Source organism: Rattus norvegicus, chromosome 17, assembly GCF_021556685.1.
Source record: "Rattus norvegicus strain SHRSP/BbbUtx chromosome 17, alternate assembly SHRSP_T2T, whole genome shotgun sequence".
NCBI classification, from domain to species: Eukaryota; Metazoa; Chordata; class Mammalia; order Rodentia; family Muridae; genus Rattus; species Rattus norvegicus.
Window position 1 is genome coordinate 87062501 of NC_141550.1, and position 15699 is coordinate 87078199.

The 15699-nt window shown below is 42.1% G+C and overlaps 1 protein-coding gene across 2 annotated transcripts in view; it reads right to left on the reverse strand.

The window, feature by feature from the left end:
* Positions 1 to 15699, reverse strand: part of Nebl (nebulette) — a 351844-nt gene that overhangs the window by 150147 nt on the left and 185998 nt on the right. For both annotated transcript variants that reach the window (XM_087590873.1, XM_087590871.1), the window contains exon 4: positions 12380 to 12487. In XM_087590873.1, coding sequence (XP_087446999.1) covers positions 12380 to 12487 — 108 coding nt within the window. The remainder of the gene's footprint in view (positions 1 to 12379; positions 12488 to 15699) is intronic.

Below are 15699 nucleotides of genomic sequence, written 5' to 3' on the forward strand. Positions count from 1 at the left end.
CGTCTTCTTAACGTCCTCACTCTTATTGTGAAAAATTCAAAATGTTAAAGTATTGCCCTACAGACAGGAGAAAATAAGAAGACAAATGAAAAATATACATAATTATACCTTTGACTTTTCAAATTTGTCATAGGCACAAAAGCAGAGGAAGCATATGTAGGATGCTTGTAAGTGTGAGAATACATGTTATTATATTCTTTTAGCCATCACCAATTCATTAGTTGACCAATAGTCTTCCAACATTAAACATCTGTGCCATTTTACAGATAATGGTATGATTTGGTTAAATGCTGTGTTTTGTTTTGTGGAACAAATCCACATTTCCCATTTTATACTTCTGCTAAGCAATTTCGGCAGTTTGATTGAATTCTGAGTATTTTTAGAAACCCATGCTGACAGGTAAACAGGGAATTGGGAAAAATAGATGCAGAGCAATGAGAGAACACAATTAACAGCACCTACTACTTTAACAAGAGTGTAGCTCAGTCAACTGCGAGTGTGCTTATGCATGCATGCGTGTGTGTGCCCATGTGTGTGTGTGCGTGAGTGTGTGTGTGGGTGTCTCTGATATGTGCATGTGATATGTACACGTGTGTTTGTGTGTTTGCAGGTATGTAACCCATGTATAAGCAGAGGGCACGGGAGGACTTTGAGCTCCTGGTTCATGTACTGTCCTCCCTGGAGACAGAAGCTGTCACTGAACCTGGAGCTAGGCTAGTACCCAGCAAGCCTCAACAGCCCCCATCTCTCCATAGCCCACAGTACTGGAGCTACAGCCATATGTAACTACATGCAGTTTTTATAAAGATTCTGAGGATTTGAACTCAGGTCCTCATGTTTGCACAGCAATACCCTGCTGAGCCATCTCCCCAGCCCTCAGTAAAATCCTTTTAAAATCCTTTTTAAATAGTAAGGTCAAAAGTTCTATTTCTTCATCTCCGGAACACAGGATAGCTACTCTTCTCATATTAACATAGTATCTCCCTCTATCCAGCATTAATCACAACTAGGAAAGTAGCTATGTTATCTAATTTAGTATAAGTGTTGCTATGACAATTAATTTCTAGACTTTCAGAGGTTAGCTACAAGCTTGCTGAGGTCAAGGGTCACGCCTACTTTACCGCTCATATTCCTTGTCTCCGAAGTGTCTATACACAGGAGACATTTTAAAATGTTTAAGTTAATAAGCAAATTCTCTTCAGAATCTGCATTTTGAATTTATAGATGCCCAAAATAGACATGCTTGAAAATACAGTGTCTCTGTCAGCTATCTTGCCTCCACCCACAATTTGCTAACAGGATTTCTCCTGCACCGAATATTGAGTGTCCTAACCTTTAACATGTTACCCCTCCCTTTCCTGCTTTTGATATTTCATACCCCATTGTCTGAACCCTCCATGTTGGCTAAAGCCATACCTGTCTGCCCCACATATCCCACTGTGAACACAAAAGGCATCTGATAAAATGATGGTTCTCTCTTCTAAATACACAAGGCCTGGTGTAATGTAGGTTCACAGCCAGTGTTTACTGAACATATGTGCTCATGTAAGGCACTTGGAAAGGCAACCTTTGTCTTCTACCTTATTTTCATAGACAAAGCATTTATTTTAAAAGGAGTCCAGCATAAAATAGAAGCCAGGTCCAACAGAGCATGCAAATAGTCTCGGTCACTCAAGAGGGGGAAGGGGATCATTTGAACCCAGGGATTTGAGGTTAGCCTGCACACAGAGAGCCTGGTTCTAAATCCACAGCACAGCCAAACTAACCCTCCCCCCAAAAAAGAAAACAATACAACAACAGAAAACTAGAACATCAGCTTGTTCTCCCAACAGTTACATAAAAATAACGATGGATGCCATTTAAGAAGAAACAGGTTCTCATCATCCAAAATAGTAAAGGTTCCAAGGAGGATCTGGAGTTTAGCTCAGTGGTTACATGCTGCGTTAGCAAACCCAAGGCCTTGGGTTCCATCGTCACCAATGAAAAGGGAAGGAGAAGAGGAGAGGTAGAGAAGGAAGAAGAAAATGGAAGGGTAGTACTGGAAGAGGAAGGGGAGAAAGATTATTTTTAAGGCCTTCAGTCTTTTTTCTAAGTCTATATTCTGTTGTGTAGCTTGCTAAACACATCTAACTTTGAACACTTCTGTAATTCTAGCAACATAGTAACTCAAAGCTGAAGTTAAACAGATTAAATCCTATAATATCGATGGAGATTATTTCTTAAAAAGTTGACTTTGTTACAGTCAATATAACCATGAAAGAAAAAATCAAGGAAACAATGTATGCAAGCCAAAAAATGATAGTTTACTTCTTGTTATCCTTTGAATTGAGCAGAGTCTGGCAGTTGTGTCTTCTTTACTGTCCTGGTCACCAGAGCTACCTTCTAACTCTTTTCTATGGAGAAAATACAATTCTACTTGAAGAAAACAAAAAGAATCTCTAAATTTCTATTTGAAGAAACTATGACTTTTGTGGTGACTCTGCTCAATTCTCAATTCAAAGGTCAAGAAGTAAAAATTTCAGAATATAGTTCCTCTAGGAAAATAAAATATCAAATGATGAATGTGGCTACATATAATCACATTTATACACATGCACACCCTCTAACTTCCAAATTGTAGCTTGTTCTTTAATTGTGTGTGCCTACTGACCTTGGAGTACTAATGGGTTTCAAATCAAATCTTTGTAATAAGGTGCTCTTGAATTATAATTTTCTAATAAGATAAAATAATATTTGAGTATCACTCTTATTAACTAAAAAGACAAGATTTAAACATACCTCCACAGATCCACCAAAATCATAATTACACAGCATAACTGTTAATGATAGTTCACAAATACTTATATAAGACTTCTAGCTTTTCCTTAATATTTATGACCCTCCTGCTGTGAGATGTGTCTCACAATATACAATGACATCAGGAAGAAAATTTAGATGCTATATAAGTTTGAAATTGTATCATCCCCAAGAAATGGAGACATTTCTTCAAATGCTAGTCCTTATGAGGCTCCCCGAGTGTAAGAAGCTTTCCTTCCTACGCTCTCTCTCCTCCACTCTGGCTTATATTCAGAGTAGCTCAAACTCACCTGCCAGTCTAAGGCACACAAAGTCTAAATTTTGAGCTACAGAATTTAACCAAAATCTGGGAAATTTCAAAACATATTTATGACTGTTTGTTAACTGCTCTTCCGTTAACATCATCAGAAGTTGTCCGAAATGGTAGCAGTAGCAGTTTATGTCTTCTCAGGCTACTGACCAAGCTAGCTTACAGGAGTGGTTTACAATTGTACCCTGACTCAGAGTTTTTCAAAGTGCCTTTACAGTGCATACATCACCTATCACTTCTTATCTTCCCTGTAATGTATGTAGACTATGTCTTATTTGGTGCTTTTGCAGATAGAATTGTACTTCTCCCCGCCACCCCGAATATTCATACGGTGATGCTCTAGCCACCACTGTGACTGTATTTGGAATCCAGTCTTTAAAAATTTAAGGCAAAGTTAAATGAAGTCATAAGGGTGGAGTCTCAAGCCCATTGGACCAATGAACACCCTTGTAAAATAAGGAGATGACCTGCATAGCAAAGAAAGGAAAAGACACGAGGAGGGTCCAGTGATAGTTTGCAACCTGGGAAGAGAGTCCTCACCAAAACCCAACCCTACTCAACCTCAACCTAGTGTGGCCTGGCTCTAGATGAGTGAGCGAACAAATCTCTGTTGTATTAGGCACCCAACCTGTGGTATTTGCAATATAGACTTTCTGTGGTCCGAATGTGAAATGTTCACTCCTGTAGTTGAATACTTGAGCCTCAACTGGTGGTGCTTTTTCAGAAGGTTAGGGTTAGGGTTAGGGTTAGGGTTAGGGTTAGGGTTAGGGTTAGGGTTAGGGTTAGGGTTAGGGTTAGGGTTTTATTGCTATGAAGAGACACCACCACAGCAACAAGAGACACCACCATAGCAACTCTTACAAAGGCAAACACCTAATTGGAGCTGGCTTTCAGTTTCAGAGATTCAGTCCATTACCATCATGGCAGGAAGCATGACATTACGCAGGCAGACTTGGTGCGGGAGAAGCCAAGAGTTCTACATCTTGACTTGAAGGCAACCAGGAGGAGACTGTCTTCCACACTAGACAAACCCTGAGCACAGGCGGCCTTAAAACCCAACAGCGACACCCTTCCTGCAACAAAGCCACACCTACTAATAGTGCCACTCCTTATGACAAAGTGTTCAAACACATGAATCTATGGGGGCAGAATCTATTTACACCACCATAGCAGGTTACAAAAGTTGGGGACATGGTGCCTAGCTGGCATACATACAGCAATAAGGGCAGCCTTTGAAGGTGATAGACATTCTGGTTTTGACTAGCGCTCTCTGTTTCTTGAATTGCCAAGCTCCAAAGAAGCCTGTGCTGTAAGTTTCCACCATCTTGACCTCAGCTTCTTGCCTCTGCCTTCTCTGCCATGATGGACTGTACCCTCTGAGTGGAATAAATCCTTCCTCCCTCCATCACTTCTGCCAGGTGCTCTACCAGAGTATGGAGAAAGCTAATACAAAACAGAAGCAGTTTTTATAAGTCTTTAGAACACTTTTTATGGGTTTGGTTTGGTCTTTTTAAAAAATACTCTGGCTATGGTGGTCCAGAACATTGGTAGTCCTTGCACTTTCAATATACTTAAATTTTTATGTAACACAGTAGGAAGCCATAAACCATACTTTACTGGGGAAGTATTGCTACAGTTGTTCTATAAAACTGTAGAAGTCACCACACAAGAAAACCTAGGTATTATCAAGCAATATAAACAAGAATGAATGAAAAAGATCAAAGCATTTTCTAAAGCTTAAGATCCTTCTAAAGTGGGATTCTAATAAGAAAGAAGACACAGAAGATATTGCTATGCATTTCTACTAATTCCTGCCTCAGGTGGGCTATTCAGTACACATTTATTGGGCTTGGGCTACATACCAAGTACTAACTGGGCCACCAGAAATCTTACATTGAAAGAGCAGATTAGTCCCTTCCTTTACTGTGGCATTTATCCTAAGAAAAGTTTTATGAGCCTGAGTAGGTAGAGAGCTAAACTGACCCAAAACAGAAGTGAGGTGGGGAGGGGAGTGGCAATTCCTTTGTTCTCCAGTTTATCACTCTGCTGGATGACACCTTTCTACAGTCTAATGTGGAACGACAGAGTTAAAAACGCCAATGGATCCCTAAAAGGATATGGCAAGAGCAGAAAGACAGAGAGCAAAGTCAAATGACCCACCACCAAATATAGCAGAGTATCATTGCAGTGTCAGGGTGGGCTCCCTCTCATGACCTGGGTCTCAAGCTGGACCAGGCTTTGACAGGCCGTTCCCTCACTTTCTGCTCCGTCTTCAGTCCTACACATCTTGTAAGCAGGACAAATTGCAGGCTGAAGGGTTTGTGGCTGGGCTGCTGTTCCAATTTTTCCCTAGAAGTCTTGCCTGCTTCCAGGAGATGCCCACTTCAGGACCCATATCCTCCATTGCTAGGGTCACCCTCATCGATTCCTGGATGTTATCATTGCCAAATACAACTATCATCAGAGAGGCTTCACCCAGCAACACATGGACACAGAGGCAGAGACCCACAGCCACACATTAAGTGGAGCTGGGGGAATCCTGCGGAAGACGGGGAGGAAGGATTGAAGGAGCCAGAGGATTCAAGGGTCCCTCAAGAAAACATACAAAATCGACTATCCTGGCCCCAAAGGGACCCACATAGACTGAACCGCCAGCCAGGCAGCATGGATAGGGCTGACATAGACCCTCTGCACATATGTACAAGTTGTGTAGCTTGGTCTTCCTGTGGGACTCCTGACAGCAGGAACAGGGGCTGACTTTTTTGCCTACCTTTGGGACCCTTTCCCTCTACTGGGTGGCTCCTCTAGCTTCAATTGGAGAAGGCGAGCCTAGCCTTACTGTAACTGGATATGCCAAGGCTGGTTGATATCCATGGGAGGCCTGCCCTCTTCTGAAGAGAAAGGGAGGAGGAGTGGGTGGGTGGGGCACAGAGGGTAAGGAGTGGGGTGGGGGTAGGGGAGCAGGACTGGGAGCAGAGGGGGGAGGGGAAACTGTGGAACTCTGGTCAAGATGTACAGTAAATTAATTAATGAAGGAAGGAAGGAAGGACAGATGGAAGGAAGGAAGGAAGGAAAGAAGGAAGGAAGGAAAAGTCCACGGGGCTCAGAGGCAAGAGGGACACAAAAACTCCAAGTCTCAGCTCTCTATAAACCAGGGATAGCCCTTATTTCCATGCAACGTATTTTATGTTTTATCCTAAAGGCAGTAGGGATCTGTTAGGACAGACTCTAAAAGAGACCATGACACAATCAAATGTGTATTTTAGGAATAATTTGCAAAAATTCATGTGGTAAATGACCTGGAAAGGAGCAAGAACAATCAAGACTGTACTACAGAAACCCAAGTAAGGAACAGGGGCATGTTCTGACCAGAGGAGACAGTGTGCTACTCTCTGCATTCTGGAGATTAAAGGACGCTGACTGAAAGAGTATACAATCTCCATTCTCTTAAAGTTAAAGAAGTAAAACTATAAGATGCATAAAATACTGGTTACAACCGGAATGCGGACTATAACATGTGAAATGACTACAGAAAATAAATATAGCCCTCCTCGAAGCACACAAGGATTCCAGAGGAGGGAAAGACCACTAACCAGTTGGTGAGTGAACACTGGGGTCAGGGGTCAGGACTTCATCTCCCAGTGGTGTCAAATTGACTGAAACAAGAGAAATGACTCACAGGAAAGTCCAGAGGACATATCAAGACCAGGCCTAAAAGAAATGGGCAAACAGTGTTGACAGGCAGTGGAAGATAAGGCCGGAAATAGTTCAGGGCAATTGTGAAAGGTCATGAGAGTCCATAAAGGGCATAGGAGAGTAGACTTCATCCAGCTCAAAGAAGAGAGCCAAGGGGGGGGGGGTATTTAATGGGTCACAAGCAAGATCTTGATGAAACAGATACTTTAGTAAGACTCATCTAATGATGGTATTTAAGATAGCATGAGAGAATGTGAGACACTTCAAAGGAAAAAAAAAGGGGGGGGTGGAGAAGCTGCTATAGAGACTGAAACAGGAAGACAGGTGGAAACCGAGAAACGAGGAGACATTTTTCTCAGAAGCGGCACCTCGAGAAATCACCTCTGGATTCTTACTCTGTGTCCAAGAGGAAGTCGCAGGTGCTGATTCTCATATTTCGGTGGCTCTTCTCAAAGCTCCCCTCGAGGCAAGGCTAGTTAGCGAGAACCCAGGGTTCTTGCCACGCTCAGGTGATTACGGATCTAAGACATACTTGTTGCTTTAGGTGGCTGTGGCTCAACAAAATGGGGACAAAAAGCAGAGATCGGCCTTTGAAGTCCTGCCCCACATGAAAGAATAAAGCAAAGCCAGGTGTGGGGGACAACCATAAATGGGAAGGAAAAGGCCAAAAGGTAATTTTCCATATATATTTTCACGGAAAAGTGTAAGTATTCCTTATAGAAATCCTGTCCCTAAGGAGAGAGGTTGTTCAGAAGGTCTAATTAAACAGTGTGTCAAAGTGTTCCAAAACCCATGAACTATTCATGAACATGTGTTAGACATTATAAGTAAAATATGAGCTATTGTCCCATTGCTTTCTTCGACACACTTGCCCCCTGCCTTCAGAAAGCACGCTACTGCCCCACTGTTCCATTGGATTATATCAGGGTTACTAGCAGAGATGAGCTCGAGGGGAAATGCAGGCCACTAAAGCAACATAGGCGTTCATCCTAAAAGCACAAGCCTCCCAGGGTTTGTATCTTAGGTATCGCGACTTCACAGTTTATTGATTATGTTACGATGGGTTATAATAAACTACCATCCCATTCTCCTTACATACTGCTCAGTGTAGTGAACTACTTAAAATCAAGAGCCTTCGTGTAGATTTTCACTTAATGATACAAGTTATGTTGCTTGTATTAGGAGAAAATTTAGCAGCAACAACAAAAAAACCATCCGCATGCTGCGTGACTTTCTAATTTTAATCTTCCTCTCCTTTCAGTAACTACTTCTGCCTTCTCTGTGTACCGAAAGAAAGCAAGGTCCCCCAAGTCAGTTGTTTGGATTCATATAAGACCTAATTGCCTCCTACAGGATAATTTTGCCACCAGTTTACAATTAGTATGCATTTCTCATGCATGAGTTGACCCAATTACATAACAAATTTTACCTTTGGGGATTTCTCTCGACTGCTTGTCTTCTGTCCACCCATACAACTCAATTTTACACTGTCAGCAGCTGAACATGGTTACAGTCAAGAGTCTGTCAGAATGATTTATTTAAATTACAAACAGAGACCAAATCCCTAGATAATCATCCCTACGCTCTCACGCTCACCCTTCCATTCAACCTAACTTTGAATCAAATCTTTTAATAGTCCATAGACATTGTATTCAATTATTTAGTCCCAATAATCCAATATTTCTGCAGCTAACTCGTAAAGTCTCGGGGAACTAAATCAGCAGCGTCCTCGTGAGTTTATTAATGGGCATATAATTTATTTTACATTCTAAGCCAATGAAAATTTATGTGGCCATATCAAAAGACTTAGAATTAATTACATTTCAGTATCAAATTACAGACAGCTTTTGATCTTAGCTTTTCTTGCAAAGCAAGCAAGCATTTCTTATGAATGGAATGGTGGACTGCAAGTGGTAGTAATAACAGTATAGTTTGGAGACAGGATACATAATCAAAGTTACAGACACTCACAGAGTAAGAGAAATAGTCTGGTGGGCAATGGTGTAAGGACACTCTTCCCACTGTGCTGCAAGGATACACTTACTATTTCCGTCAGTCTGAGAATGCCCGGCATTCTCTCATTGTCTTCTTCTTCTTTCCTCTTCATATGATACTTTCCTTCCACCTGTGATGAATTAGATAACAGTGTTTATCTATGCCAGGAAGGCTGTAACAACCTCTTAGGGCTGGCTTTTACCATTGTCTTCCTCAATCTATCCCCACACTGTGAGTTAATTGAAAGCGTAGCCCCTGTGCGCGCTTAAGCAGGCACAGGGAAAGACATCAGTCATCTCCGGCAGGCCACACTGGGCCCTTGCAATATTGAGCAGGCTGCCTTGCTACCCTGTTGCAGGTATCCTGAACACCCAACCCTATTCAGAGGTTGGAGCGTGGGAACCATCTGAAACTTGAGTTGTAACAAGCTGGAGGTAGACAGACAAGACTGAAGATGTTCTATTGTTCCCCAGAGGCATGACGTTCCTAGATTTACCTTTGTATGTGCACCCTCCTTTGTGTGTTAATAAACACCCAAAGATGTATAAGGATTTCAGGGGGGAGAGGGTCAAAGAAGGCATATGAAACCGGAGTGGCTTAATTATGGAACCCCATAGAACCCAGGGATCGTACGACAGCACTTCCTGCAAACTTCCCTAGCTGTAGGCTGCTGCACGAAGACTGGAAACAAAACCTGAACTTGGAAGCATTGTCCACTATTAAACTTTCCAGCTGAATATCCTAACTTCTCATTAAAAAAAAAAATCTCTAAGCCCAACCAGTCAAACTCCCTCTGATCCGAATGTCTCAAATGAAGACATCATCTGAAACATCACCAGGGAATGATGAGTTTTATTTCAAAAGCCAAGTCCTGCTTCTTTCCAATGGGTAAGGAAATTCCAAACTCCACCTCTTTTTCTCCTTTCTGCCTCTCTCCTGAGGAGTGTGGGAGACACACTTTAAATGCTAGTACCTAATGCATCCCCCTGCGTTCACTGTGTTGTCATTATGGGGAACCAAAATGAAGAGGGTGGAGCTAACCCACATTTACCTCTTTTATTATACAAAATGTAAAATTTATGGCTCTGTTTTATCCACACCCCCTGTCACATTTGCAGACTGAGTGGCTATTTCCAAATGACTTCAATTCCGAGACAAATGAACATGAGAGTGTCTGAAAATTTTTCATAACAGTGACAGACACAGACACAAGCAATCAAAAATGCCCACTCATCCATAACATATTACCCCAAACACCTAGGAGTTATTAAATTCACAGCTTCATGTCTTTATATTTGCCTCAGTCCAAAGGGGATTAACAGTAGCTTAGGAAGAGCCACTAAATATCCAAAGGCAAAATGAACGGAAAATATATTTTTACAAAGTAGATTAAAAAGAAAAACATAGATTATAATGATCACTCGAGCCCCTCCATCACCAGGGGTCTAAAGTAAGACTCAACTCACAAATCTCTTCTAACTGTTAGAAGTTTTTGTTAAAACTTTATGTTAAAACTTTATGTTAAAACTGTCTAGAAAGTTAGAAAAACCAATGTGGAACTTTTTAAATCAAGTCAGGTTTCTTATGGCAAGAGACCCTGGAGTAATATGGAAAAACCTCATGCAGAATGGGAAAGTTCCATGAGGTGCTGGTCCTATAAGGAATAAATTCACCAGACCTCAGGATGCTTGGTAGGTCCCCTTCTTCAGGAGCAGTCTTAACAGAAGTACTGTGGAATCTGTTCTTTACTGCAACCCAAGCATTGATAGGCCCCATCATGGCTCAATGCACTACTACTGTGATTCCTACGGTACCTAACACCAAGAGAAAGCAAGAGAGGAGTGGCGTAGCTGTGGTCTAAATGAGATGCTTTTGCAACTGACCGTCGTCTATCTCAGAGGCTATATCTTACTGCTGTTTTGTATAGACTGCTATGAACACGGTAATTATAGATTAATACATACCTGCATCATAAGGGGTTTTGCACAGTTAAGAATGGATCTGCAAACGACCTCTGGCATTGCATGTAAAGTATACTCCAGCTAAGGATAAATTGGGTGAGAAGATGAGTTATTTTCCAATTACTTATGAACACTGACTTAATTTGAAGATAAATGAAAAGGCTCACCTTTGAGTGAACTGTAACCCCCGTGCTATCCTTCACATGGACGGTCTCACGTAGAGTTGGCTTAGTTCTTCCAGAAATAAATGTCTATGCTAGTCAAGCATTGGGAACTGCAGCTGGCATAGCATTTTAAAACTCTGAGCAGAACTGTCATTGAAGAGCATCTCTGGTTTGTGTTTGTAAAGTAAGAATGGGTTTTGACTTGAGGGAAGGACGGATGAGAGAAGAATGGAGGTGACTGTCCTTACTATTCGCTATAGGCAGTCAAGTCATGAGAAAAACCATGGGATCCAATGAATAGCATCAGCTCCTAAAAGTCAACTCTGTCTCTTTAAATGAAAAGAAGAAAAGCCTCCAATAGAGAATGTCCGTATAAAGACCAGACAATAGGTAAACCATAGAGAGTGTGATAAAGAGAGAGGCCTCTTCCTGGCCTTGAAATAACATTTTAAACACCAAATCGTTCCATTCCTGAATTTTTAACCAGTAACATTTTCTCTAATTACATGCTAAACTCCATCTAAAAATAGGGTGAGTATGTGTGTGTGAGGGTGTGTAGACATACATATATGTGCATGTAGCTCATGACTGTGGCCCAGTATCACTAAATTTAAATCCATCTGCTAATGATAAACATTTCCTAGAAATTAGGGCTATCTTACTTATAGTATCTGTTATGTATATGTATATATAATATACATATTCTGTTTTATATATATATGTCAGATTTCTGTGACAAGTGATATCCACAATCTCATGATCGTGGTAGCAGCTTTGCATGTTTGCTATACCGTAATATAACATACACAGTTTTTAATTTCCACTCTGGATATCTAACGTGAAACCTACCCCTTTGTAGAAAAGTGCATTTTGATGCATTTCATGCAATACATTAGAAGACATACCATCACACATTTGAGTTACAAAAATCAAGAATGAACTGTTTATCTACCATTAGTAAGAATTCACATTCTAATGTGCTTCGGCATTCTTCCTGTCCTGATTTTTGTTATTCTAGAAAATATATTACTAAAAAAGATGTGGTTTTTTTTCAAGTAGAAAATAACTACATTAGCCAATGTTTATTTCTAAAATTAGATGTAGCATATGATTAACAGACATTAAGCATGTGCACAATTAGAAAAGACCATATTTTTTTACTATATCCAAACTATATATTAACTTTATATGGTTATCTACATGGAGAAAAATGTCAGAATTTTTCATTATAAACATTCAATCTTGACCAAATATGAAGGCTGGGAGATATTCCAAATATATGAAGAAGACTCTTGTTATAGACGCTAGGCTGCAGATTTAACAGGTGAGGTCGAAGTGTGTTCTGAGGAGATTGGACACACTTGCAACAGCCATGCTCCACACAAGCTCAGTCTCACACTCCTACCCACACACACACACACCAGGGCCACCTCATCATCACGACAAAGGGCACCTACGTTACTGATCTGCTCCTGGGTCCTCTTCAGCCTCTGCAGCTCAGGAGTATCCGTGACGATGCTGAATCCTCTGCCTCTGCTCTCTTCGAAATCTCGTTTGTACTTGACCTGACAAGAAAGAGGAAAGTTGATACGTGTGGGTTTGCTCAATATTATATTTACGTAGTAAACACATAGTACAGGATCCATCTTGTCAGTGAAAATGCAACACTTGGAGCCTGGGCTGCATTGGGTAGGAGGGATGTGAATCAGCCAGCCCTGCCTGTGCGAAGCTCCCTTCTACATCATACAGCAAAGCATATGGACAAGGTTACACTGTGCCGGGCTGGCAGATGTCTAGTAGATAAATGCTTGTGAAAATATTTATGAAGAAGGCCACAGCTCAGGATTTGAGAGCTTCCCACACTGACCCTTGGTATGCTGCGTGCAGAGGTATATAGGTGTTTGTGTGCAGGCACAACCCTATAGTCCAAGCATTCAGAAGGGAAGGCAGGAAGACCAAGATTTCCAGATCATCTGGTGTCAGGAGGAGACTGGGATGTAGCCTACTTAGCAAGGTCAAACCCTGGGCTCAATCCCAGTACTCAAGTAAGAGCAATAGACTTCCTTTTAAGAAGGCTAACATTACGGTGTCTTGGGGGCTGGAACAGCCACAGATAAACCTTACAAACCTGTCTCCTATAACCATACAATGACTGTTTGGAACATCAGCTAAATTTGATTTGTTAATGATTGGATATCCACATTACTATGTTCATGCTTTTAATCCCAAATATCAAGAACTCTGAAAACACATGTTCACAGTCCACACGGTCCCCATTTCCCATTCAGAACTAAAATCCTCCAGTTAATAGTTAAATTATCATAGCAGCTGATGAAAATATGGGTTCGTTGCAAACGTGGATCCTGAACAGGGTTGGAAGTTCTCTTAGCGGATATACAGTGGTCTTTCAATAAGTGACAACCATATTTATAAACTCCGTTGTGTCAAGTATCATTAGCCTTGAGGCTACTGGAAGATTTTCTTTAACCAGATGGGCTTAAAAGCAAAACAAATTAAAACCTTGATAAAAACAAATAGAAAAATTTAGGAAATCCATCAATTTCAGCTTAGGACTATCTCATTTTCTCTCCATACTTAATATCCTCCCTAAATTCCTGAAAGTCTTAAGACCTTAACTTCAGCTATTGCCATAAATAAATGATCCAATAAATGGTTATCTTCTTTATTGCAGAGAAAATGCTGACTGAGCTCGGCCTTCTAACCTCACTCCCCCAGTGTCCATGAAGGCATCCAGCTTATATCTGAAGACACACAGGCCCATGGTACAGTCTCAGTCTGTCCAAGGGAAACTGGTCAGATTAGCTGGTAGTGAGCATGGTGAGAGACGGGAAAATTATGGAAGCATGAAAAGACCACAAGGTAATGGTCACAAAAGACATGGTGATCTTCCAGGGAGACCAGTCTACCAGTCCCCTCCTTCTGTCCCCAAAGCCAGCCTCCAAAAACAGCACTGTACTTCATTCTTTGGGCTGTTTTAAGGGCTGATTTTCAGAGAAAGAAATAAAAGAGAAAATACCGAATACTGGAATTGTAAGTTTGGAACCGATTAGCATCCTCAAGGCGTTCACAAGACACCTACAAATAGTTTGGTTTGGACCTGCCTACTCAAGTGACTTGTTTGGAAAGCGTGCAATCTTCTCTGAAAATGGTTCTCAGCGTTTTAGAAGCTATTTCTTCCCTTCTAATGGTGTGGTACACTCTCAACACCCACTCAAGCGCCGACCACCCAGTATTTGTTTACTATATCCAGGAAGCCAAGGAACCATTAGTCAGCTCCGTCTTTTCCACACTCCCACCCACTTGCATCCTACCCAGCTACCAAGCACCTGCAGTGGCTCATGGGAGTGGCTCAACAAGCGCTTCAGAAAAAGAGTAAAGCCAAGGAGAATTAACCTAGAGATCAGAGCGCCAGCTGTCTCACAAACAGGAAAGAAAAGATGGCTCTACATGGGCCAGCATTTGCCGTGAGGGATATGAGGAGGGGTAAAAGCCAGGACCCTCAGCTGAACACATGCATCGGATTTTGAAAACAACTGCTACCACAGTGTGCTTATGAATTGCCTTAATTGACACATCGAGTCTAGTATTTATTGAGACTCATGGAAGCCGCTCTTCTTCCCCTGCCCCAGCAAAACAAGAAAAGAAAAAAAGAGGAAAAAGAAGCCTTTGTCTTCCCTGTGCTCAGTGTTGGCTATAAAACTTGCATGTCAGGTCTTTTGTCTTCTCAACTGTTTCTCAAAAACAGTGCTTCATGAGAATTCCACACCTAACAATGGCCTCCAAGGAGCTGCATTCTCAGGACTTTCCCCGTTGAGAGTTTACTTACTTAGTCATTCTCTCGGTCAAGAGTTGTTCCAGGTGTGGAAACAACACCTCGAAGAGGAACCGACAATCCTCACCCTTCCCGAGCGTGTGTCACCAAGCAGAGATGAAGCAGACGCGATCTAAGTCAGATGAACGAAGACATGGAGTGGAGGAATTCCAAAGCAAGAGATGTAAGGCGGCAGCGTGGGCGGCGTCAGAAACGCCAGCCCCGTGCAGCAGGCAGAGGAGACCCCAGACAGAGGCCGCCTTTTCAGTAAGTCCTGCAGCCGTTAGGAGCAAGGAGAGTTACACATCCACCGCAGATCAGAGCCTTCTAGACAACAGGCTGCTTGGCAGTAAGACTGGAAGTGAGAAGAGCAGAGGAAGAAGAGGGCGCGGCATGACGATGCGCACGTCCAGAGGATGCTGGCTTGCCTTTCTCTTGAGACAGGATGACCATGGAAGAGCATCAGAGCTGCACCACAACAGACTCCCATTCAAACAGCCTCTCTTTGGCGAGGAAGAGGAGGGAAGCAAGGGCACAGGCAGGGCAGGCACTGTGGGTCGGCCTCACCAGCGGTCCTAGTCCTGAGGCCACAGGATGAGACAGAGTTCTGGGTCCAGCCTCAGGACCTTGCCTTCTGGAGAGCTGAGCAATCTCATTAAACGGGACAAGAAGGCCAAGGAGATAAGAAGGTCAAGGCAAAATGGCAGCCCAGGGTCAGAAAGAATACGTGCAGAATACGTGCTGACCCTGAAGGGAGGGGAATGCAGGGGGATGCTGGTCATGCAGTCTTGTTTTCTCACAGTCTTATTCATTTAACACTAAATAAAGACACAGGAAAAATTGCACTTTTTTCCCCAGACAGAATCTTGCTGTAATATTGCTGTACAGCACGAGCTAGCCTGTTAGCTCATGATTCTGTCTCAGCCTCTTAAGTACAAGAACTAT